The 27,567-nt window shown below is 41.4% G+C and overlaps 1 protein-coding gene across 3 annotated transcripts in view; it reads right to left on the minus strand.

Moving 5' to 3' along the window:
- Positions 1–932: 932 nt before the first annotated feature.
- Positions 933–27,567, minus strand: part of LOC146042514 (sacsin-like) — a 37,241-nt gene continuing 10,606 nt past the window's right edge. For 2 of the 3 annotated variants that reach the window (XM_083162551.1, XM_083162553.1), the window contains 7 exons: positions 27,520–27,558; positions 26,287–26,369; positions 23,512–23,623; positions 18,420–18,566; positions 15,771–17,175; positions 14,757–14,845; positions 933–12,015 (listed from right to left, as the gene is read on the minus strand). In XM_083162551.1, coding sequence (XP_083018677.1) covers positions 1,232–12,015; positions 14,757–14,845; positions 15,771–17,175; positions 18,420–18,566; positions 23,512–23,623; positions 26,287–26,369; positions 27,520–27,523 — 12,624 coding nt within the window. In that variant the 5' untranslated portion in view covers positions 27,524–27,558 and the 3' untranslated portion in view covers positions 933–1,231. The remainder of the gene's footprint in view (positions 12,016–14,756; positions 14,846–15,770; positions 17,176–18,419; positions 18,567–23,511; positions 23,624–26,286; positions 26,370–27,519; positions 27,559–27,567) is intronic. The other variant, XM_083162552.1, reaches the window with a different exon arrangement.

Genomic DNA, 27,567 nt, shown 5'->3' on the forward strand with positions numbered 1-27,567 from the left:
ACCAGACCGCACTGCGCAGCTAGCACCTGCATTGCATATGCCTGAGGCATACACTTGCTAATTTACTTGAACCAAATTTTGTGATGAAAACCAGCAATCAACTGCATTTATAAGTCAAGTGCAAATTAGACAATAAGTTCAATTTAGTGGGCACTACGGTTTAGTGCATATTTTTCACCGGTGTGGTTACTAGTAAATGGTGGGGATGTACACTACTAGGGTAGAAGAAATGAAGAATCATATAGAAGAGGAAAAGCACTAGAATATATGTCCGATTCTGGTTCACTCACAGTGAACCAAAAATCGTCCCCTTCCCCGATGGCCAGGTTTGCACATGCGTCCCATGACAATGATGGGCATTCACATGCAAATGTGGATGGGACAAAGTGTGTCGGGTAGAGCGGCTGACATCACATGATATCAGCCGCCTGCCCTGTCTTCATTCCAGCGCCCGCAAACATAAGTCAGTCTCCACTGACTTATATTTGAGAGCTCAGGAGAAATCATTCGATGGTCGCCGACCATCGAATGATATCTCCTGCTGTGGGCACATGCGATGGGATGTGTTTTCATAGCACATCGCAAGGGGATACAGCGGTGTGGGGAAGTTTTCCGGCACGGGGCAGTTTTTCGGCAGGGCGGGCACTCTGGGACTTGTTTAACTGCAATCTTTTCAGCTTACAGAGTCAACCAGAATCAGGACCTATATGTACCTCATTGAAGGTTAGTTAATTAATATGAGTTTGTGCTCTTCTGTCTTAATTAGATAAATGGGCTTATTATTAGTTTTTTAATTGTATCAAAGTATTTATTTTTTATTTTTACACCACTTAAAAAATACTAATTACTTTTACAGAAAACTAGGATTGCCAAGAGCCTTAATAAACTGCTGTATCAGAGTGAACTGAAATAAGGCTACAAAAACAACATCGTTATGCAGAACACATTTTATTGGAAAATCTTTTGGAAAATTATTATTACATGAGAATCAATACATGAGAAAAAAAAACAGTATAGAAAATCTAAACTATATTCATATTGTGCTTGATTTAATACAATATAAAACATAATTAGCTAAATTACTTGTGTGTAGTAGTATAACGACACAGCAAGGCAACAAATAAACATTACTGTTATCTTTTTTTTCCTCAATAACTGACAATTAGAAAACGACAAAGTAATTACAAGTGACATTCTGTAAAAGCCGGAATGCCATCTCTTGGAGCACTTCTCATTTCAGGACATAAAGCTCTATTTTCTGTAGAACATTTCTGGCTAGAGTAATAACGGCCTCTTCTAGATCCGAAGCGCATCTATCATTAGGAATGTCGGGTGGAGCGTAGTAATTAGGGTATTGAGTTTTTTGCTTATCTACTCCATACCTTTCCATTTGTATCACATGTTTACCAATGCTGTGGAGACTGTTACAGTAGCGGGATACCTTGTCTGCTAAAGAGACTATACCACAACCCTTGTCAATTTTTCCAGACTTTAAATACTGTGCTGCAAATAAAGCCTTTTCTACAGCTTGATGTACTTTGTAGAACACCCATTCTGTGTGGTGGTGACCAACATCATGCTCTGCAGCCTTCAGATCACACATGGCTTGCCTCAACCATCGCTCAGCTTCTTGAGGCTTTGGATTAGTAGGATTGCTGTGGTATGCCCAAAAATCATAATTGCATCTAGTTCCATGTGAAAAGCGCTCACGGTTTTCTTTGTGTTGGAAAGCTTCCTCGTCCCATTTTGCCCAAAACTTCGAAGAATTTTTGGAAGGACCAGAATGGTTGGTTGATGCGTGGCTATGGCACAATTTCCCACCAGATTCCAATACTTTGATTCTTTGCTGAAGATATTGGAAAATCTCTGTTGATAGTTTCTCATTGCCAATGTTTTTGTCTGGATGGTACTTTAGATAGAGCCGTCTTATTGCTTTTATCCGTTCAACTACAGGTAATCCCCATATTTTATTTAACTGTAGATCAATTTCTTTTTTAATTTCTTCCATGGATGATTTATGCCATTTTTCAAGAATTTCTTCTTGATGTTGTGGGTTCTTGTGCAAAACAAGACTTTTCATACTTTGGCTCACCGACCTTTTGAACTGATACAAATCAAGTACACTAACGTCAATCATTTCATCTTGGCCAATGTTTATGCGATACATTTGCATTTCACAGCCTTCAAATTTCAGATGTTCCAGTTCTTCTATAACTATAGCATATAAGTAGCAGTTGTCCAGAGGATCCAGGTAGCCAACGTAATCATCTACTTTGAAATTATTCAAAATGCTCATGTCTAAGCAATCATGCCATTCACTGGGAATCTTCTCTCCAGGATTTGGCAATGAAAAGGCATTTGAGTTTCCAGTGTTAGAGCTCTGTATGTTATATTCTTTCAGCACGTCAATTATTTCATTAGTGTCTTCACAGACCAGCATTTCCTTCACAATTTTTACCGATAAAGTGGTTAACACATATTCCATTAGGATGTTTATTTGGTTTGCAAGAGCATCTGCCACTTTCACAGCCTTTCTGGTCACCATTGATTCACTATGTTCCAGATAAATTTTACAGCAGTTTTCTTCACACTTTATGTCAACTGTTTTTAGCATTTGAGTGCCATCCAATGGATTATCTTCATACATAAGAATAGTCTGTATCTCAAGGCAACAAATTATGTCTAACTTTCCAAAAATAATGCTACACTTCTTTTTAGCCTCCTCCCGAGTCATCTTTCCACTGCTCTGGTGTCGTAGTAAGCAAATTAGACCATCATGAAACTCTAAAGAAAGTAGTATTTCTGTTAATTTTCTTTTAAGTGGACAGTCTTCACCATATGTACAAAGCTTTAGTAAATCTAAATTAAGAAATTCTTCTGTAATATCAGAAAGCATTCTTGGACGAATAGCCAATGGTAAATATTTCATGAGATTTTCTTGTCCATAGACATCAAATGACAGATGGTCAACAAACTTAAATAGACAGTTCAGTTTGGCTGTTGTAGTTCGTGAACGGCAATTATTTATAACCAGGCTAGAGGACTTGTAGAGTTTGCCATCAGTAGCCAGAAGATAAAGAGTCGTGAGGTTTTGGAGATCTTTTGTTTTTATAGTCTCAAGAAGTTTGGAAAGTTGATGTGTAGCTTCTTTAACTGTCTTTATGAGATTGGGGTGCAAAGAATTTTTGTCTAATGTCTCCTTATAAATTGTTGAAAGAACATTTGCAAAGTGAAACACAGAAGGCTCAGCCTCAACTCCAACTTTTTGGAAAAAGTCACTATAACATGCAAGTAAAGAAGGCAACTTGTACAGGTATGGCTGGAGATGATCTTCCCTCTGAAGATTAAAAACAACTTGATTTTTTTCAGCAATATTTCTACAATGATCTACTAGAATGTAAGGTACATTCTCTAGAGGAGTAATGTCAATGTCTGGGCCTTGTCTTTGAAGAAAAGTATAAGTTTCTTTTAAGACACAACATCTTATTTCTTGTAACTGTTTGCTAGCACATTGAGATTTACATACATTTTTCACGTTCTCAATTACCTTTTTCATAGGTGGCTCACGATGAATCCCACATTGACTGAGAAATGTCTCCATTTTCTTGCTACATTTTGAAGTTTGTTTTATTATGGACATGGAGGTCCAAACCAATGGTTCATAACACTCCGACACTAGTAGAGATCCTTTAAGTGACACTGTGTTGAAGTTTTTGGTATACGAAGGGTGAAGCATTTGTAAGTCATCATGGACATCACAAGGAATGATAAATGAGATGTTTCCTACCTCAGCTGCAAACCCACTGCTTAGTTGATCATCATTCATAGCTAGCAAATATTTAAACAATGCTTTAGCCTTGGGAATTAATGATTTTAAATTGTGTGTTTTCTTTGAATCTTCTTGAATCTTTGTAGCAAATCTTATAAAATCACTTTCTGAAAGTGAGCACTGCATCCCAAGTTTCTCCATGAGAGAGTAGAACTGAGCTAGCATCTTTTCAAACATCTTTGACAAATTGTCCGGCAAAAACAATTCCTGGAGTTCAAGTGTTGAAAAAATCTGCACCCTCTTATCAAAAAAGTACGATACTTGTTGAAGTACTCCCTGTTTGTCTCTGATTAATCTTACAGATTTAAGGGAAGTTAAAATCCATCCTTCTTTTTTTTTATAAGGTTCCAAATATTGTACTTCCAAAACCAACCTAAGAATGTCTAGTAATTGCAAGTCATTAAGGGATGTTAGGTGATGGATGAGGAAATCTGTAAGTAATGAAAAGTCATTGATTAATGGAATATCCATGTATTCAGCAGCCTTCTTGTTAAAAGGAGTATTTTTAAGGAATATTGTTTGATGGTTTATTTCAGAAAGATTAAGAGAGTTCAGGTGAAATTTTGTGTCAAGAATATACTTGTTTTGATATACAGCTAAGGATTTTCTTTTGCCTTGATAGTTTTCAAACAACGGTAAAGACTGGAGAATTTGCACAAGAAATTTTTGGTTTTTGTAAGATGGCAACTTCTGTAAGATATTCCACAAAAGCATGTCAAGGTCACCAGCTTCCATTAATTCCCAGTGAAGATCACTTCTAGAATTCAGTTGTTTGAGCACCATTTCAACATTTTCTGTGTCCAACAATTGACCTTTTATGCGGCTAATGATTTCTATGGGAAAGATACATAATTCTAATTTAGGGATTCCCAATTTGAACAAGAACTTGCCAAGGTCATTGATATCTGAAGAGCAAATGTTCCGAAGATGAACAGGTGGAAGGATGTATGTTTTAGAATCTTTGTTAAGACAGACAGGTACAATTGCCCATTGAGAATACAGAGAAATAATTTCCATAAATAGTTGCTCTTGCTTTTCTGCTTTCTGCGTTTGTATTTCACTTTTGAAAAAACTCCATAGTCTTTTAAACCAGTCAACTTTTTCTTGTGAAAGTAAAAGGCCAGATCCAGTTGTTGCAGAAGTTATTTCATGAATCGGCCCAAGGTGATTCTTTACGAAAATGGCAGAATTCCCAACAGTCAAGTGTCTGCAATAACCTTCTTTTACAAGACAGGTTCTAAAAATGTCCATGTTTATAAACTTGCTACTTTCATCTGGAAAAAGTGCATGGAATTCTGAAGAAAATTTTGGATTACCTTTATCAAAATTGTTAAGCATTCCATCCATTGTAACTAGCAGAGGAACTCCCTGCAGATCCAATGTTTCTTTTTTGGAAAAAAGCCTCAGACAATAGCTCAAAAGCAAATGACAACTATTATTATCTCTGAGAAGAGACATAGAGACAGGGGCAGGTATTGTAATACCTTGGGGAAATAGTTGAATTTGTCTCAAGTATTCACACAGAGATTGTGGACTTAATTCAAGGATATTTACATCAGCTGCTTTAAAAGCTTTACCCAGAAAGTTTCCGGAACCTCCATATGCTAATCGCATGTTAATATTATGAAGTATTTTTTCAATGTCTTTAAATTCTTTCAGGATGAAAAAGAATGGTTCTACAGTGATTGAGTCTTGCCCAATGCTTGCCCACTGCACAGACACAATATCTTTGGCGTATTTCTGTTTGTTTTCATGTACCCTGTAAACCGGAATTACTTGTATGTTGTTTTTAAAGATAGTCAAATAGACTGTATGAACTGCTATGTGCCACAGAGGTGACACAGATTCTGTAACAGTCGGGAAAAAATGTAAGTACCTATCTAGATACAGCTTGCAGGTATCAAAACATTGAAAAGTACATGGTTTATGTGGAATTATTTCTTCACGCAGGCACTCAAGAAGATAGCAATACAGTGGAGCTGTAACACTTGAGAGAAGAAACTTGTTCCATGCAGTCTTTATGCTATTGCCGTCTTCTTTGGAAACATCTCTACGTGCCATATCCACAATAAAATTTGCATTGATGTGAACAGGGAGACCAGTTCTTACAGGAAGCGGCAAAGTACAGAAAGCCCTTCCTTTTATTGAACCAGTGAGACAGGCTGCTATTGAGCCATGAGGAATAAGAGTTTTATGTAAATGATTGGAGATTTTCTTTAAAGTAGCCAAAGAGCCAGTGCCTTCGATGCCCAACTGCCTAACTACAAGCCAACGGGTTGCAGCCTCTGATCTGCTGTGTCTTATTTCCACAACGAAAGATACTCTTAAGGGTGAAGCCTCAGATAAAAGTTCTCTATTCTCAGCACATTTGCAAAACCTTTCTTGGAATGTAGATAATCTTTTCTCATGGCTATCGTGTAATTTTGTTTCAATAGAGAGGACCAGTTTATGATTTCCTGTTTTTGAAATTTCAGAAAAGGTAATTTTTCTAATGTTGTTTAAGAACAGAATCAAGCTGTCTGCATCTTTATCCAAATCTTCGCACATTTCTCTAATGTCCTGCAAAGATGAAGTTTGGTCACTGATGTTGGACTTCGACACGGTCTGTGACATCCTTAGTGGTAAACGGAAGATTGTACCCTCTTGTAGGTTGAACACAGAAGGTAAAAAAGTGTTATACACATCCTGAAAGGTGTTCCTGAATTCATTATTCACAGTGAACATTCCACCTGGGCTATTATCATCAGCAGTTTCCAAAAACATTTGGTTAGGGTCGAAGACACACATGATTGTATCACCAGTCACAAAAGAAGGACAATCAGTTATGTGGTATACTGAATTAAAGCCAAGCCCAAACTTTCCAGTTGTATCCAAGTTATCCTGCTTGCCGCCTATACCTAGCTGTCTAATTCCATCAATATCTTTGGAATCAAATTTTTGGTTGTTGTAAACACAAAGAGCTGGGCCTTGTAGCGGGTGCCATTCTTCTCCAAATGTGTTTCTTGTTCCATGTGTTCTGCTGTCCAGCACAAAATGAATTTCAGTAGCTTTAGCATCATCTGCATTCTGAATAAGTTCTTTCAGTATATCTTTTTTTGACGAATACTCCTTGATAATGTTCTTGATGCGCGTGGTAAGGTCTTCCTTTGCACCAAATTCAGAAACCCATTTTAAAAGGTGAGAAACTTTTAATTTCTGAAGTGTGCGGTGACGTTTTGTTTTGACTCCTAAAGATACCACAGTTCGAGGAATCAGATCATGGCAAAAATTAATTTCTTCCTCACAAGGAAGCCAGGGAGAGTCATTGTAAAAGATTTTGTCCACATGGCGCAATACACATTGCTTGTCTGGCACAAAAATGTGCTCTGTGTAAACTGAATTGCTTAGATCAACATCCGCTATCTCATATAAGCTATTAAGTAAGTTTAATGCCACTCTGAGTTCATTTTGTGAAAGCGGGATTCCTCTGTGCTTTAAAGCCATCTGCTTAAGGGCAGCAATGTAATGTTGAAATGAAAATTTTGTACGTATTCCAACACAATCCCAAAGTTTCTGAAAAGCTTCAAAATGTTTTGGCAGTTTATGCAAATAAGGGGAAGCATCGAAAGAAAGTTTGTGAGCCACTACAGTCATCGGAACAAAACCATTGTCAGTGTAGATAAACAGGAAACGTGATAATTGGTCCTTAATGTAGCCAGCGTAGCTTGGTTCCTTTGCAAGTTGTTTATCAAAATAACTATAGCATGTCAGTACAATTTGAGAAGTTTCTTGTGGGTTTAACACATTTTGTACTGTGCAAGCCTGCTGCAGTTGAGACATCACAATCTGGGCAGAAGGAAGACGATCCATGCCCAGAAAAGACCATACAGAATTAGTCAACTTAATGCTTCCCAAATGTTCTTTGCTTAGTACGGGTTTAACCATGCTGACAAGATCATTATACTTGTAATGATAAAGGTCTGTTGATTTGGTTAACATCAGATCTTTTAACTGGGCAATGATGCTTTGCGGTGGCACTGCGGGAAGAAACATAAGGTCTTGGAAGTCTTGCTTTTGAATTTTTACAGGACTTTTCTGAAGAAGATCATTTAACAGTTCCAATACGCAACAGATTTGTTTTAAAGCCTTGTCTCTATCATTCATCCATACATCTTTAATCTTGCAGGCTTTCCTCATGAGTTCTTTTATAGGCAATTCATTCTTCAGCATACCCAGAGTCTGTAAACGGTGTAATCTCTCTGGTTTAAGAAACTCCTCTCCTGCAGGAAAATGTCCTTCTTCAGGGTCATACAGTGCTGACACCTTTCCCTGTGGATGCACCAGATTTGCAATAAACTGTAATCTGCCACGTGAAGATGTTGGAATGCAAGGTTTTGACACAAGTAAAATGTCCAGTGGTGTAGTTTGTAGGTCGATAGCATGTAATACAATGGTATTTCTGTCTTCTGCATCTAAAGAGTCCAGGTTTTCGAATATTATCTCCCTGTAGAATCTTTCACGATTGTAAAAGTTATTTTCTATCCCCTTGGCACAATTACTCTCACGGAAACCATTCTTTACCCATTCTGGAAGGTCTATAGCCAAGTATGGCTTTTTTAGAATTTTGGTAAACAATTTTTTAGCAAGGCATTCAATGGCTTGATCACAGAATTTGTCTAGTTCTAGAAAGCAAGCATGCTTTACAGTGCAACACTCATGGCCATTGCTAAAGAGAGCAGGCAAGGATTTTTTGAATCCATAGACGATTGCGTGATAAAAGCTTTTCACCACTTCTGTGAAATGAGTGTTGACTTTTGTGATGTCTGGCCAAAATGTATGATAGCAGTAGTCCTGTATAATATCATTCTGATTTAGTATTTCTAATTGCAATAGCGCAGTTAGGACAGCCACTAGAACAGCATCGGCGAGTAATTTCTTATTCCACTCACCCTTTACGGTTGTATCCCATAAGCTCTTGCGGTTTGACATAACTGAAAAACTTCCATTGATATGAAAGGGCAAGCCAGAGCAAACCGGAAGAGGGAGGAAACAGAATACCGTTCCATGAAAGTCGACTAAATCAGGAATCCATTTTCCAGTAGTCTCATTCTTCTTTAAAGGAAAAGCAGCTCCGCCAACTGGTAGTGAAAACTTTTCTTGGTCTTGCATGAACATTTCAAATGATTCTTGGATCCCGAGGCTAGACTGCGTTAGGTAGTATGTTTCATCACTTGATATATGCTGCCCAACAATTTTTATGATGTTTGAGCTGTTAATATCTAACCCCCTTGTAAACACACCTAAGTTTTTAGACACATTTATTTGTTCCTGTTGTAATATAGCATCTTGAGATATAGCCAGTCTTTGAACTTTTTCCTTGTGAAGGTGAACTCTTTTCAATGGGTGTTCTAGACGAGAACTATTGTCAACACAACTTAAGTGTAATTCTTTTACATTTTTTAGGAAAACAAGGGTATCTGTGGATCCCTCAAAATCTTTCATAAAGATGTTGATTTGTTCCTCACTGAATACTTGGGGACAGATGTCCGAGTCCTGAGCTTCTTCCACTGTACGGAATGGTAGGCGAAAGAGAGTCCCGTCAAAGTAAAAAGGATGAGTTAGCTTGCAACCAAATACACTGGAGTATGGTTGGAACTGATCAGAAAAGTCTTCAAGGACCTTGGGATTTTTTTGGAGATCCAACTTCATTCCTGGGTTAATACTTTTAATGTGTTTCTGCAAGTGGTTCACATTTGGATCGAATATGATAATTTTTGACCCACTCATAATGGAAGGCACATCTGTAATATGGTACACAGTGTTAAATCCCAGTCCAAATTTACCAATTTTGTGCTTCTGACTTTCCTTTGTGGCTGCTCCAATACGAGTAATATTGGTAAAATCCTCTTCTGTGAATTTGCTATTATTGTAAGACCACAATGCTGGCCCATGACACCTGGCCATACCGGGGTCTATAAGACTGTGTCGGCACTCAGAGTTCTGTCGCATATCCACCAGGAAAGAGCAGACTGTGGCTTCTGCATCATCTGCATTCTGTATAAGTTCTTTAAACAGTTCTACATGTTCACTGTATTCTCTAAGGATATTTTTAATTCGTAGAGTCACTGGCTCAGATGGCCCCCATAGTTCAAAAAATTCTGGGTTTAATAACTTGGTGCTCAGAAGTGGAATATTTAGATATCTGGCTGTTGCCATAGAAAGGTCTTCATGGGTGATATAGCAGTCGGCAGATGTAGTGGGTAGGCACTTATTTTCCATGTCACGATACACAGTATCAGAGAGTGATTGCAGGCTAAATCCAGAACTTCCAAGCGCTACTGGAATGGGGAGATCATCTGTTCCAGGTACAGAATTGGTTTTCATCCATTCCAGGATAGATATTGCAAGCTTCAGGTCTTTGGAAGTTCCAGAAGAGAGTCCGCTGTCTAGATGATTTTTTAATGTGTGCAGGATTAGAATCACCTCATCTTCTGGCAAAGTGCTGTTCACACCACAACTGGTGAAAAGGTCTTTGTAAATTAAAAAATCTGATGGTACTTTCTTCACACTGGAACTTAGATCCAAGCCTTCAGGATGGGATAAAACAATCTCATCTGGGTAAGAAAAACTCTCTCCATTCCAAATGATGATTTCTTCGAGAATATCATAAAACTGCATAATACGATCTTGCATGTACTTGTAAATGTCATGGAGTCTCCCATACAAGGAGGATTGGTCCATTTTCTTATAGTACATACGGATTTCTTGAAGATTTTCCACAACTTTTTCCGGAGGTGGCGGCTGACTTAGGCCAAGAATGGCACTTGCTTTTTCATTAAAACAATTTGTTAAAGACATTGAAAACTCCACTATGTTGCGGTACATCATATTTCTCAGATTTTCCGGTTCACGCAATACGGTCTCGGAGTCGTTAGCGTTATATGGTACCCAGGAAAGGCTACAGAGTTTTCCTAAGCTGTGTTTGTTAAACTGTGATAATACCGTAGTATCATTGCAGACCTTAACCAGAACTTCAGCTTTTTTAAATGATCTAGCACAGTCTTCACCTTGGCTAAATGTCTGAGCAATTTGTAACACATCATCCGGTTTAATTTGATGTATGGTATACTGCAACCCAAGGAGTCTTAACGACATCAATATCGATTCCTCATGATAGTTGTCAGGGGGAAATTTTTCTGGTTCAAACAACTCTTTCAATATTTCAACTGTAGGGTCATAAAGAACACACGGTTGTTCAAGTTTTCCATTGCAAGGTATGAAACGAAGACTTTTGCACACCAGTTTCAGTTGGTCATTCTGATTAAAAAGCACATATCCATTCCGCAAAATCCACACCATTGCATTTTGCGCTTTGTCAGGATAACAATTATAGGTGCCATTTTCAATTGCTCTTACAATCATTAAAGCCAAATCAGCTGATTTTAGTAATGGAATGTTCATCAGCTGTAGTAGTCTTTGGTCCGATTCGTCACGGCACTTTATAACAATATTTGGGAGCACCAAGGTTTCCAGCACAGCTGGGAGTGTGCCATGCTCTATTGCACTTAGGCGATCAGCAGCTACCAGTTCAGAGTCAGGGAGTGTAATAGAGGGAGCAGTGCAAAAGAGTGGTAGTGTGTACAAACAATCCAGTTCAGTGGATGTGAAAGCAAAAGCTTGAGAAAAGAATTTTGCAAACTTTCTTACATTTTCTTTTGGAGCACGCAAAAGTATTTCTCGAATCTGGTTTAGGTTTAAATAGAAAAAGGCTTGTAGAACATTATTTGGCGTGGGAACCAGGATGTAAAGGTGCAAGTCTTTGTGCCACAAACAAGAGTTCTTGTGTTGTACTATTGTGCAACCAGCTTTCTCCAATATCACAGTAATGCTTTCAGCCAAGTTTAGCCCATCGCTGTTTTGGTAAAACAATGCTGGATTTCTTTTTAGCCGTGCAAGCGGAATGTCAGTTGAACTTTTAGTAACTTTATTTAGTGGCACAATTGGTTGGTTGTCGAACAAATGTAATATGTGGTCATATCGTTGGAGAAAGGACCATAGGGTGAAAATCCATTGCATTGGTGGATTATCCGAATCCCCTGGATGCCAAATGATGGTGTCAGAACTATTATGCCATCTCTGAGGAAGGGCTTCACACAGTCTTCTGCAGATCAGTTCTTTATCCAAACACACAAGATTCTTGAATGTTCCTAAAAAAGAAAATACAAATGTTACATTTCAAAAAGTTTTTTGCATTTAGAGAGAGAAATTGATTGCCCATGACTATTATTATTTTTATTTGGGGGGGTTGGTGTTATCCAATTAAAGCCTGTTTTCACCTGTTCATTTGGATGGACCAGACATTAGAATAATGAAACGCCATCATATCCATTCAGTGACTTTTCTACATCCTGCATTTGGAGAATGATTCTTTTACAGATACCCATAAATGCTTTTTGGTGTGAGCACTCACAAATTTTCAATATCAAATGATCCATCTCTTATTATTATAAAAAGTACACAATTTTTATTAAACACATAGTTTTATTATTTGCATAATGTGTAATGGTTTAATTCTCCATACCAATTGCCATTGTTCTTAAGGAGCACCCGAGGAAGACGTGGAACCTATCACATCAAGAGCTACCACAAAATGGCAACGGTTTACAATCTGGATCAGCACACAATCGAATAAGCACTTTTACCATCTAAATTGCCTGCACATATGCGAGGACGGCAGCTACAAATGTTCTACATTGTTGAATTGGTAAAGTTAACCTACCAGTGGGCACTATACCAGACAATACCTGCACTATAATCCACAGATTGTATTATGCATCCATATCACTGTTGGGACTAAGGGGTACTTTTACTAAAATGGGAGTTCTAGTTAAGATTAGATGTTGCCCATAGCAACCAATCAGATTCTACATCTTTATTTAGCACCTTCTAGAAGATAAGAGATATAATCTGATTCTGTGGTACTTGTGTATTATCACGGCGCCCACGATTTCCATCGTAGGCCATTGTACAACCAAAAATCACGTTGCATCACATGCGATATGATTGCACGCGTTGCGACTGGACCTGATTTTTAATTGTACAGGCACCCACATGCCTGATTCCTATGTTAAATGCCCCCCCAGACCCGATTTTTTGATTGTACACCCACCCTGAAGGGTAATGACTATGTTAAATGCCCCCCCATTGTTAACGCCACCCCACTATCAACGCCACCCCGGAGTGTGGCGAGCGCAGTGGTACGCGTCCTCCGACCTTTTCATACCCCCACTATCCACGTCGGCGTGGAGTTGATTTTATATAATGTGGCGAGCACAGCGAGCCACCGAGCCCGAAGCGTGGCAAGCCCCGCGAGGGGACGCGGATGACTTCACATACATTCCGCGTCTGCTCGCCACGCTTAGGGCTCGGTGGCTCGCTGCGCTCGCCACACTACATAAAATCAACTCCACGCCGACGTGGATAGTGGGGGTATAAAAGGTCGGAGGATGCGTACCGCCACCCCTCGCGGGCTCGCCACGCTTCGGGTTGGCGTTGATAGTGGGGTGGCATTAACAATGGGGGGGCATTTAACATACTCATTACCCATCAGCGTGGGTATACAATTAAAAATCGGGTCTGGGGGGGGCATTTAACATGGGAATAAGCCCAAATCGGGCATGATCACGTCGCATCGCATGCCATTGCATACCTTAATTAGTAGTACACAATGCGATGGGCGCCGTGATAATACACAAGTACTGATTCTGTTTTTATAAACAACATCCCATCGTCAATAGAACTCCCATCTTAGTAAATTTGGTACTTGTGTATTATAGCGGCGCCCCCGATGTTCATCGCGCGATGTTTTAATCGCATCGCATGCCATGCACGCGATTTTTGCCTCCTATGCGATGTAAATTGAATAAGCACCCTAAAGGGTGCTTTTAAGCACCCAAATGGGTGCTTACAATGTTAAATGCACCCCCACGCCACCCCCCCACTATAAACGTGAACCCGAAGCGTGGCGAGCGCAGCGAGCCCGCGAGGGGCGGCGGTACGCGTCCTCCGACCTTTTCATACCCCCACTATCCACGTCGGCGTGGAGTTGAGAATAGAAAGTGTGGCGAGGGCAGCGAGCCACCGAGCGTCCATTCGCGGGCTTCACAGGTATCCGCGTCCCCTCGCTGCGCTCGCCACACTTTCTATTCTCAACTCCACGCCGACGTGGATAGTGGGGGTATGAAAAGGTCGGAGGTTCACGTTTATAGTGGGGGGGTGGCGTGAGGGTGCATTTCACATTGTAAGCACCCATTAGGGTGCTTATACAATTTTAAAATTGTATGACATTGTACAATATCGCGCAATATCGCGTGCCTTATGGTATGCGATGCGATGGGCGCCGCTATAATACACAAGTACCGTAAATTTACCCCTAACACTCTGGATGCTATTTTGCTAGAAGCCTGCACCAAATTAATTTACTATAATTGTGGTACTGATCTACATCATTAGAGGAGTTGAGTTTCTCTTTTATCTATTTATGGGAATTCCCCATTTTCTGTCAGATTGATGTAATTTTTGGACAATTGATTTAACAATTCTATATATATCTTAAACCAGCCACATGGTATATTTTATTCACGTGTCAGTGAACCCCAGCATTGTTCTGTATTAATTTTTTTTGGTTCATATATTATTCTTTAGGCATATAACACACCCTTACTGAACATATCCATTTGTTCTTCTGCTTGGGAGCAAGCCATACTCGCTTACTTTTCCCAGAGGGGAGGCGTGATAATGAGGTATTTGTATATTCAAGATCAAATATGTTCAAACTACATATTTTCCCATGGCGGAACACACATTTAAGAAAATATTTAACAAATACAAAAATAGTTAAATAAATGAGACATTCAAGAGATATTTAAGCCAAACAAGATGTACTTACTCTTTTTTCCAAGTTCTGTAAGGAACAAAAGTAGATCACCAGGTAGATCCGTTGGAATAAATCTGTGTGCAAGTCCCGGTAATAATATTCTTTCAGTAAAAGAAAAAAAAACAACAACATGTAAATATTGCGCAAATTGACTGCATTTTGTTCATGTGTAGTTTCCCAATATTTCTGCAGACATTGTTATTTATTGTTCTGATGCAATATTTTTCTGTTACTAGGGCAATGCATTCTGAATGATTGGACTCCCTCTTTCAAAAGAGGTATACCCCAGTTTCTGGCTTCTCTATAAAAGCTACTGAATCAGCTAGCCTAGAAAGCCACACTTGGCAAGTTAAGTCTCAGAAGGCTTATTTTGCTCCCAGCCACTGTAGTGGTAATAGAATCACCCTACCGTAATTGGCTAAGAACAAAAAAAAAAAAACTTTTGTGTAACTGAATCTGGACCAAAGTCTACTCTCCTTGCTGGCTCTCCAGGGTTTCCTGTAGTTCTGCACCCCATACAATCCCAATGACATCACTGAAACAGAAAAGCTTGCTGCTGTAGTCGGTTATTCAGTGGAGGTAATGGTTTTGGTGAATGGAGATGCATAAATATGGCCTCTTGTTTGGCCCAATTCCTGGTCAGCACAAATCTCTCTACACTATACAATTCCATGCTGCACCATTGCTTGCAGAATTCTTGCCTCAAATGACAACCTATGAGAGTAGAAAGTTGTTCTAGATGTTTCTTTCTGGTAGAACACTCCATAACCCACTTTCCCCAGGACCTATAAACTGCTGATGTTTTAAAGATCCTTTGATTTAATTACAAAAACAGTTGTTTAATTGGGCTTACATAAGCACATACGAGCCCAAATGTGTCCTTCAGCATAGCTTACAATGCACATTGGCCAAGCCCTCCACACTTTCAGGTTTCAGAGACATCATACCCCGGTGATGACTGCTTCCACCACTGGACAGAAAAGTCTTCATTAAAAACCCGCCGGGACTATAAATTAAATTTCTTACCTTGGAAACTCATCGCTGTCCATGTAAACCATGCCATTACTCTCTGTGTCTTGGAAGCTGGTGAATGTTCCATCAGATAACGGCAGCAGTCGTAGGTTCAGTAGCTCATTGTGGAGTCCATCTCTGATAACGTACTTGAGAAGCAGCAGTTTTTTTTCATTTGAAAACTCAAGCCAGTCGTCCATATGCAAGATCTTTCTCACAAGACCTGGAGACACCGTATTAAATCTCGCCATGCTGCCCTTAGCCAACTGAATCAGTGAGTAGACATGATCAGGAACTTTAACAGGTGGAACATTCAACAGCAGAAGTAGTTCCTCTAACAAATCACAGGTTTCACCATTTTCAATTTGTAAAAACACAGCTTGTGCTGCATCTATCCACTGGGTTTCGTCAATGGTCTGAAATACGCTTTCTTTCACCAGTGAAAGGGCCAACTTTTTTACAAGACCATGCCATCTGCCCTTATGTGCAGTCCTCTCTGGGTCTGGCCAAATATTGTATACCATCTCTGCTGTCATTTGTGACAGCTTTACTAAAGACACTGCATTCTTAATGGCACATCTATAAAGTAAAGGCAATATTTGTTCTACCAGCATATGGTTCCATATAGCAGCTTCGTCATGCTGTTGATCAATTTCAAGCCACTTTAGGCCTCTCCTGTCGTCGGTTAAGTCAAAACAGCCATTGATGAGGCATGGCAGACCTGTCCTGTTCTCCTCTTTGTCTGGAAGTGGCAGAACACAACTTAAACGGCCTCCAAACAAATCCATGCAGGGCTTGGATAATGGAAAAGCCAAGTCAAGAGCAGGCCTGTTGCACCGTTTGTTACTCAACTCTGTAAGTTCTGGAAATACATTTTCTTGGACTGTGCAGGCAGTCACCAACCATCTGCATTCTTCCTCTGCTTTACCATTGCACTTTAGAGAAGTAACTTTAAAATGTGTTTCAACGGCAAGATCAGCAGTCTCTGAGACAAATGGATCTTCAGTACATACGTTAACTGTGAGCAAAGGCATGAGGTCTCCATCTTTGCCAAATTTCTTTAACGATACACTTTTGATATGACGAAGGAAAAGAAGACTGATGCTAGCATCCTTGATAAAAGACTCAAAGAGCTCTTGAACTCTGTCTGCACTATAGATATTATCAGATATTTCAGAAGGACATAGTCGAAGAGGGAAGCGAAAGAGAGTCCCATTGAAATAACCAGAATTGAGAATTTCTGCCCAAAGACCTGGATCAAGGGCTTCCAATGCCAGTTGGAATGGTTGAAATTGGTCTTTGAATTCTTCTACACATTTCCGTCCTTTCTCAATGTTCCACAACAATCCTCCCCTTTGAAGAATCTTTTCCTGTGGATCCAGGATCCCAAGATATTTCCCACTGAAGATGGTAGGATGGTCTGTGGATGAAAAAAATAAAATAAAATAAACAAAGCATGCTTCTAAAAATCTATTAGCTTTGGTAAAGAGCTAAATATATAACTACGGTCTTTAATCTCCACCATTCCTATTTTTTGTCTTCCCTTCTGTCTGTACCATCACTTCTATTTCTCTCCCACTGACATTTATGGGGCCTACACACATAGGGATTAAGGTTTTTTTTCTAAGCGATCTCAATTGATCGCTTAGAAAATACCCCTACATCACTCCGTATGTAGAGGCATTGCGATAGTGTCAATCATGCTGGATAAATCTAGTTAATCGCTTTGGTCAGGGCCAGTGTTCTGATGGAGAACACTAGCCCAGACAGATCGCTCAGCAGCACATCGCTGAATAAGCCTGTGCTCCATGACCTGCTTTGTTCAGCGCACTGAGCGCAGCTCAGCGGAGGCAATCGGGCGTGGGCGTTTTCTGTGTGCAAAATGAGCTGCCCGGGCCCTTCCAGAGGCAGGGGCCCAAGACAGCTGTACTCACAGCACCCTCCTTTTGGCGGCCCTGGGAACACTTTAGAAAAGCTCAAGGCACACTAGTGGTTGAAAAATGCAGATATAGACCATAACAATAATTGGCTGTTGGGGTGACACTGTGAAAAAAGCCAGAAACCAGTTGTTGGTTAAATCAAACCTGTTCGATGAAACCAACACAAGTGGGATACATACGAATGACTGGCAGTCAGGCTTCCAGAGGTCATAATACCAATGCCAACATCCCGATAGAGGGACTCCAATCAAGAGATTCAGCCCAATACTAAAAACAAAACCCATATGAGGGTCCCCACCATGATTTTAGACAGCCTCAGGTTAGAGGTAATCAAGGCTGGTTAAACTAGGGGAGTCAAGCCTGCAAAAAATGCATGTATGCCCCCCTCCTTGGTATAGGGAGCAGAACAGAAATTGTGTCAGAAAAAAAACCACTGCAGCCGCTACTGTACATTGAAGCACACCATGGGGATTATTCAGTTAGGATTGATTAAGCGAACGGGCCTCAGAAATGCAAATGACTGTCCGATTGACAGCAAAGGTGTTTGCATGGAGCGGAGGGGGCGAGTGTAGACCTCACTGACACGTTGTGTCCCAAACACCTCCTACTTTTATCATATTGCTCGTTAGGTAGAATTCATCCAGCTCCAAATACCAGAAACCTACAATCGTTGTAAATCCATTATATATTCTAATGTAATAAATTAAACTGTTCTCCGACTAACCAGTAATGTGATATACAGAGTTAAAGCCCAGCCCAAATCGGCCAACAGTATTGGGGTCTTTCTTCTTAATGCTGTTTCCTGGTGTCTGTATTCCTTCCCAGTCCCGTTCAGTAAACGTCTCGTTGTTGTAAGCCAGGAGAGATGGACCTGGAGGAAAAACAAAATTGAATAAATTAACTTAATTTTATATAGAGTACACAATACTCCAACAGCTTCACATACTGTACACAGTCCATGTTCATCCTCTACTACAACCCTCCATCTAATGTTGGGTATACACTAGATGATGTGTGCACTCAGCAACATCGGGAGCAATGTGGACGCAGCATTAGCAAGTGCATACACACTCGCAAGCATAGCCGACGGAGGATGGCGCTGATGATGCGCATCAGTAATGGCGCGTACACACTATGGGGTTTATTCTAGTTCATTCTTTCTGACAAAATCTTTCTTAGATGGACAAAACCATGTGCACTGCAGGGGGGCAGATGTAACATGTGCAGAGAGAATTAGATTTGGGTGAGTTATTTTGTTTCTGTGCAGGGAAAATACTGACTGCATGATTTTACACTTCAATATAGATCTCACTTTGAAGAAAAACCCCACCCAAATCTAATTCTCTCTGCACAAGTTACATCTGCCCCACCCGCAGTGCACATGGTTTTGTCCATCTAAGAAGGATTTTGTCAAAAAGAATGGACTACAATAACCCCCTATATGATGTTTAGATTTTGACGTTTTGACCCATTGGAAATCGGCAAAATCGCCAAGTTTAACTTAGCAGACATTCCCATTGCCCGCCCCCATCGACACATTCAGCCCTGACCATAGGACATGTACTGTAGATTATTAAATGCTCAGTGCTGCTGTAACCGTTCCAATGACGACTCATTCCTGGGCATCTAAGAACAGGAGAACAATAATCACAAGCAGGAAATGAACATGGATATATGGGCTGAAATAGGTTGGCAATGTGTAGGACGGCAGTCAATATGTCGATATGTACATGGTCGACATTGAAAAAATGGTCAACGCAAGCAAAAGGTCGGCATGGCAAAGGGCGAAACATGAAAAGGGTCGACATGGGTTTTTCCCGATTGGTTATATTTTTGGGGACTTTTTCATACTTAACATCCATGTGGACTTCGACTGGGAGCCAGATTGTCGCAAGATCCGGACCTCTCTATAACCGCGAGAATCCGGCGCCATTTGTCACTCGTGAGTTAGGAGGGTTAGGGATAGGAGTGTGCTTACTGTGCGGAGCTTTGTTAGGTTAGGTAGGTTAGGGGCCGGTCTTTTTTTTGCTGCTGGGGTGACTGCCAGTGCCTACTAGTGCCACTGTATGCTCTGCTCTCTGGTGGTGTGTGCTCTGCACTGCAAGCCCAGCCAGTACCTGGCCACTTCAATCAGTAATAGTATAGGACTGTGCACTGTTGTTAAACTTAATAACCACTTGTATACCAGTCTGCTTGTGCATCTGCTGTATAATACCTCCCTGCTGGTGTATTGACAGCCTTACATAACTAGTAAACATATTCTCTGCTGGTGCATCTACTGTACTGAGTCTGACATATAAAGAAATATTAATACCAGTGTACTCCTGACATATAAATAAAATAATATCTCTCTGCTGGTGCATATACTGCCATATAAATAATATCTCTCTGCTGGTGCATATACTGCCATATAAATATCTCTCTGCTGGTGCATATACTGCCATATAAATAATATCTCTCTGCTGGTGCATATACTGCCGTATAAATATTATCTCTCTGCTGGTGCATATACTGCCGTATAAAAAGAATCTCTCTCTGCTGGTGCATATACTGCCGTATAAAAATAATTTAAAATTGTATACCATTGTATATGGCATACAATGCAATGAGATGTGATTTTAAATTGTATATACAATCTTTAATTGTATAAGCACCTTAATAGGTGCTTACAATGTTAAATGCACCCCCACGCCACTGCCACTATCAACGCCAACCCGAAGCGTGTCGATCGCAGCGAGCCCACGCGGGGCGGCGGTACGCGTCCTCTGACCTTTTCATACCCCCACTATCCACGTCGGCGTGGAGTTGATTTTATATAGTGTGGCGAGCCCCGCATTACTTCACATGTATTCCGCGTCCCCTCGCTGCACTCGCCACACTATATAAAGTCAACTCCACGCCGACGTGGATAGTGGGGGTATGAAAAGGTCTGAGGACGGGTACCGCTGCGCTCGCCATGCTTCGGTTTGGCGTTGATAGCATGGGTGGCGTGGGGGTGCTTTTAACATTGTAAGCACCTATTATGGTGCTTATACAATTATTTATCTTATAGGAGGCACATTTAACATTGAAAACACCCATTAGGGTGCTTATACAATTTAAAATCTTATACCCTTGTATATGCCATACAATGGCATACAATTCGATGGTATACAATTTATAATTGTATAACATCTGCTAACATTGTATCGCATCGCATACCATCGTATGCCTTATGGTATGCGATGTGATGGGCGCCGTGCTAGTACACAAGTACCAAATATAACTCTGCTGGTGCATATACTGACATATAAAAATAATATCTCTCTACTGGTGCATATACTGCCGTATAAAAATAATATCTCTCTACTGGTGCATATACTGCCGTATAAAAATAATATCTCTCTGCTGGTGCATATACTACTGCCATATAAAAATAATCTCTCTCTGCTGGTGCATATACTGCCGTATAAATAATCTCTCTCTGCTGGTGCATATACTGCCTTATAAAAATAATATCTCTGCTGGTGCATATACGGCCGTATAAAAATAATATCTCTCTACTGGTGCATATACTGCCGTATAAAAATAATATCTCTCTGCTGGTGCGTATACTGCCGTATAAAAATAATCTCTCTCTGCTGGTGCATATACTGCCATATAAAAAAATATCTTTCTGCTGGTGCATATACTGCCGTATAAATAATATCTCTCTGCTGGTGCATATACTGCCGTATAAAAATAATATCTCTCTGCTGGTGCGTATACTGCCGTATAAAAATAATCTCTCTCTGCTGGTGCATATACTGCCATATAAAAACAATATCTCTCTGCTGGTGCATATACTGCCGTATAAATAATATCTCTCTGCTGGTGCATATACTGCCGTATAAAAATAATATCTCTCTACTGGTGCATATACTGCCGTATAAAAATAATATCTCTCTACTGGTGCGTATACTGCCGTATAAAAATAATATCTCTCTACTGGTGCATATACTGCCGTATAAAAATAATCTCTCTCTACTGGCGCATATACTGCCGTATAAAAATAATATCTCTCTGCTGGTGCGTATACTGCCATATAAAAATAATCTCTCTCTGCTCGCACATATACTGCCATATAAAAACAATATCTCTCTGCTGGTGCATATACTGCCGTATAAATAATATCTCTCTGCTGGTGCATATATGGTCTACAGCATGATGGTTGACAGTCAGTAGGACGACATGGGAAAAGGTCGACATGTGAAAAGGTCGACATGGCTATAGGTTGAAGCGTCATTAGTTCGACAATGTCTAGGTCAACAGTCAAAAGGTCGACATGGGGTTTTTCACTGTTTTTTTACCTGAATGTCAACACAGTCGACATGGTCACACCTCATCCCCTCACATCGCTCGCAATGCATCGGCCACTATTTTATTCTCTCACTACGCCCTAGTGGATGGTAGAGCATGAAATACCGCCTGTCGGTACACGTCGGCTCAAAAAACAGTGAAAGACTCCATGTCGACCCTTTCACTGTCGACCTAGACACTGTCGAACTAATGACCTGTCAAGCTAATGACCTTTCGTCCTAGAACCATGCCGACCTTTTCCAATGTCGACCTAATGGTGTCGACCATCATGCTGTAGACTAAATGACCGTATCCCAACCCAATTTATGTACAGATGGGCATATGTATACCGGGCTGTGTTAGTGTCATGTATACATAACTTATTGTGTCATGTATACATAACTTATTGAGTTTGTGTAAGAAATGTGTTATTGTAACGGAGTCACGACCAGGCTATTGTCCTATCTTTGTTATTACAACTACAATTTTAAAACAATATAAATAGGGCAAGTAGAGCAGTTTGTCATGTCAGAAAATAATATGATGGGTGTATTGCTCTGAATGTTATGCTGGACCCTGAGCCGACACACAGACAGTTATCTAGTACAGCAGGGAGATGGATGAAGGCTTGCAGAGCAGCAGCCTAGTGCACGGTATCTACAATCTGCTAGGCATGAAGTTGGAATACACTATTGTACACAGTGTTGTAAATAGGGCTCCACAGCCCTAGCGGTGGCGGGGGGAGCCGGTGCCATAGAGGCACAGGAGCCCCACTGATGCTGGCGCTCTGCTGCTGCAGCCCAGCTCCCACAGCTCGGTGTGATAGATGGGAGGGGACTCACAGGAGGAGAGAATAATCTACTTCATCTTCCGTTAACACCGGCAGGCTTCCCGTCAGCCTGAGCCAGGGCCGGGCTCCCTTGCAGTCGCACACCAACACCGCCACTGGTCAGGCCGCCCGCTGTCAGAGCGAGCAGAAGAGGAGAGTCGGCCACCCCCGCCCCCACTGGGAACAGTGGAGATGGGGCACCAGGGGAGAGCCAGCGGAGAAGAATGGGTGAGTGTGCTGTCGGTAGCCAGCTAGTACAGGATGGTGTGTTGCTTAATAGTGTGCAGATGGAGAACTGGGATGATGCTGGCAGCTCTGCTGTGGCTGCCCTAAGGCCAGGGATGGATTAGCGTGGTGGGGTGGGAGGAGGGTGAATACTTGCGAGAGGGAGTTCCGGCCGATGCAGTGGGTGCGGATGTTAGAGGGAGAGCTCATGCTGTCTCCTCTCCAGTGTCCGCTGCAGCACTACATGTCTGCCATCCCCTCTGTGTAATCAGTGAATAGCCATTCTGTGTGCCCTGCTACAGCTGTCAGTGCTGCTCAGTATCTGCAGGAGATACTCTGATACATTGTACAGCAGCTTGATGAGACTTTGCTGAACTGTTTTTTATGGGTGTTCCCATGCTAAAGCTCTGCAATTATTATATATGGAGCTCTGAGGATACAATACCTTGGATGACATGGAGATCACTTGAGTGTAAGGTTTCGGTTCCATATTCCCTTTCATCATATATAAAAATTACTTCACTTGCTTTAGCGTCGTCAGCATTCTGTATCAGTTCCTACAAAGGAATAAAAAAACAGTTACATTTAGGTGATTCTGCGTCTAAGCAGCTCTCCTGTGTTGTCTTAAGGCCCCCATACATTAGGCCGATTTGTCCTAAGGACAAGTCGGCCTAATGTCGGCCCGACTTCCCCTGAGCTCCCCTAGTACCTCCTGATTTGCCATTTTTCATATGTGATAAATCGTATCGTAGCAGAGACCGGTCCCCTCGGCGATCAGCGGGAGAATAGAACGAAAAAATCCTATTCAAAAGACGGGGCGGCCGCGGCTGTTTAGACTTTTGAATAGGATGTTTTCTATTCTCCCGTTCGCCGTGGGGAACTGAGAGCAGAGTCTGGGGTAGCAGCGAGAGGGAGAATAAAAAACATCCTATTCAAAAGACTGGGCGGCCGCTGATTGGCTGAGAGCTCAGCCAATCAGCGGCCACCCAGCCTTTTGAATAGGATTTTTTTTTCTATTCTTCTGCTGTTCGCCGTGGGGACCGGACTCTGCTCTGCGTTCCTCTCCTTCTGCTACCCCACTACCCCTACTGCAGCTCCCCCAGACCGGAACCTGCTTTCTGGTCCCCGCTCCCCCGAACCTGCTCCCTGCCGGCTGCACATAAGATTTATCTCCCAATCTGATCCGATGCGCACAGGACCACGCATCGGATGAGATCGGATGTCATACCATACGTGATTTGGGAAATTTCACCCGCTTTCTCAGCCCGATCCTCCAGAATCGGGTGAAATTGGGCCCAAATCGCGTAGTGTATGGGGGCCTTTACACTATTACAGCACACAAAAAAAACTATTCATACATATATGGTTGGAACAACAATCAAGTTCATTTGATATATAGAATACAGAAAATACCTTAATGCCTCTATTTACCAATAATATATCTCTGGGCCTGCTGGGAGATCAGGGTTAATGAGCTGCTTCACCGAGCTTGCAGTTTGTACATGTGTATGCGTGACCTGGCTAGCTGGTTTACATGCCCGCTGGAAGAGAAAGCCCAGCCGGTACTTGTTTCCTAGCACGGCGCCCATCTCGTTGATTGTATGCCTTAACTTTAAGGCATACAATCAACGCGATGGACCCCATTTTCTGTCAATCACCAGCTAATTTGCCGGTGAAAGAGAAAACCGCGTTGATCGCGTCCATCGCAGCCCTTAATAAGGGGCCGCGATTTTTCCATAGGCGTCAATGTTAAAAAAAATTTCAAGTTAAAATCGGGTTGATCGCGGGCCATTATAATGGGCCGCGATGCGATCAACGCGATTTTACATAGGTGACAATGTGAAATGGGCCAATATGGCCCATTTCACAATGAATATGGTTAAAAAGTATGTTTAATCCCCCCCATTGTTAACGCCACCCAACTATTGGCGCCAACCCGAAGCGTGGCGAGCGCAGCGAGCCCGCGAGGGGCGGCGGTACGCGTCCTCCGACCTTTTCATACCCCTACTATCCACGTCGGCGTGGAGTTGATTTTCTAAAGTGTGGCGAGCGCAGCGAGCCACCAAGCCCGAAGCGTGGCGAGCGCAGCGCGCCCCGCGAGGGGACGCGGATACCTGTGAAGGTATCCGCGTCCCCTCGCCACGCTTCGGGCTCGGTGGCTCGCTGCGCTCACCACACTTTATAAGATCACCTCCACGCCGATGTGGATAGTAGGGGTATGAAAAGGTCGGAGGACGCGTACCGCGGCCCCTCGCGGGAACGCTGCGCTCGCCACGCTTCGGGTTGGCGTCAATAGTGGGGTGGCGTTAACAATGGGGGGGGCGCATTTCAAACATGAGGGGGGGTTTGGTATTAAAATGGGGGTTTTGGGGGCTTTTTACATTGAAGTCAATGTAAAATCGGGTCGATCGCATCGCATGCGATGCGATTTGGTTGGCATGCGATGCGATCGACGCGATTTTTCCGACCCGATGGATACAATCAAAATCACGGGCGCCGTGCTAGGAAACAAGTACCGCCCAGCCTTTTGAAGCATACTTAGAGATAGATGTATGAAGTAGTGATCAGGGAGAAGTGAGCCAGAGAAAAAGTGGCCCATGGCCCCTCCTCCCTTGTCACTGCTTCATGCTTCTTCCCCTGCTATACCCTTTTTCCACTAGCAAAAATAACACGTGTTCCGGGATCGAAAATTGCCCCGGAACTGGCATCCCTAGTAATAAGTTAGACTAATGCTTAGCATTAACTTGGTGTTCTTATTATTATTATCTTCATCTATCTCGTGTGTACTTTGTATGTATTAACATATTTAGCCTATCTACATGGATTCAGATGTAATAAGAATAATAAGCTGTAAAAAATTGGTTTTATTGAAAGATGCAGCTTCTTTCCGCATTGTGCTTTGAGACAGATTCACATGCATCCCTCCCGCGCCCATTATGGCCCTCACTGAGGCTGAAACCTGGAAGTTACGGGACCAACGCTGATCACAAAAAACAGTTTCTATCAACACAGCTGTCTTATGCGATACTAATGTTCGTAAATACACAATTAGTATGAATGTGATGTGTGGCAGGATGTTCTGACATTGGTTAGTTCATCCCGCCCAGGGACTTACAGTATGTGACCGATGTTCTATGTAAAGTGCTGCGTAACATTGGAGCGCTATACAAACATCTTTTAATAAACATACAGTAGTAAAGCAAATGCCGACCAGACTTACTTTAAGAATTTGGCCTCCATCTGGGTATTTCCGTAAAATATTCTGTAGCTGTATCAGAAATGGAGGCGCTCTTTGGAAAAAATCTAAAAAAATTGAATATTTTATAACATTTACGATTCTGAAACAGTAACACACATTGTAAACATAAATGGAAAAACAGAAATGATAAGGATATATAGATTTGGGGTCTGGGCCAATTTGTCTATATTAGCTGCTCTGTATTTTTAATAAGATTTATCGCTGTATTTAGAACAAAGAGCTTTTTTTGTGAGGTTAAGGCAAGGAAACAAGTAGGTTAAAAATATAGGATGATAATACATATAGGTTAGAAACTAATAGGTTAGAGATATAATGAGAATAAAAAAATAATAATATAAAAATAAAGATAATAAAAAATGAAAAATAAAATAAATTGCAACATCAAGAATGTTTATAGCTCTTAATAGAGCTTTTTTTTGCAGAGCAGTGGGAGACAACTAGCTAACCCTAGCTTACTTGTGGGTATTTGGAAAAACAGAAATGATCACTACCTCATATTTCAATGGGGGGAAACGACAGAAAAGGGCAATGACAAAACATGGCTATGAACTATCCATGTTTGATTAAGTAACAATCACAGGGACAATTTAAGCCTAATATCAATTTACCACTGACATAAAAATCCTGAGTTTTTGTGCATGAAAATGGTAACAAATTAAAAATACCAGGCAACGTGATATTTACCTAGAGTTTTAGCGGGTCTAGCCTGGGTAACGAGCAGTGGAAACAGCTCTTACCCAGTATTTTCGACCTGGGCAGAGGAGGCTAGCCATTACGCAGCGCCTCCCACTGCCTGCTCACCCGCTGTTGACCACCTTCCACTGAAGGCCCGCCCCTCACTGACCACCCGCCAGCCGGTGTATCCAAATTTCCCCCACCCACCCCACTGCCCTGCAGGGACATATCTGGACCTGGGATTTTGTTGGAAAAGGACAATGGGGGGGGGGTTAAATTTTCCTTTATTTTTTGCCAAGGCTAATCCATCCACCCTCAGGGTTATTCTATTGTCCCCAAAGCTGGCAGCAACCTGGGATGGGCAAATAGAAATATTAAACAGAAGGGGAGAGAGTGGAACAACAATACATTTCCTGGTGATGCCAGGTACACCAGCTAAAGACTTGGTGAATGACGGCTCCAAAATACATATTTGCAAACATACTTCTAGAAAAACTATAGAATAGAAAACCAGCTTACCCATATTTGTGTTGGTATTCTGCGATGTTTGTGTTACTGCTAAAATAA

This window comes from Crinia signifera, chromosome 19 (genome assembly GCF_055691185.1).
Source record: "Crinia signifera chromosome 19, ASM5569118v1, whole genome shotgun sequence".
NCBI lineage: Eukaryota > Metazoa > Chordata > Amphibia > Anura > Myobatrachidae > Crinia > Crinia signifera.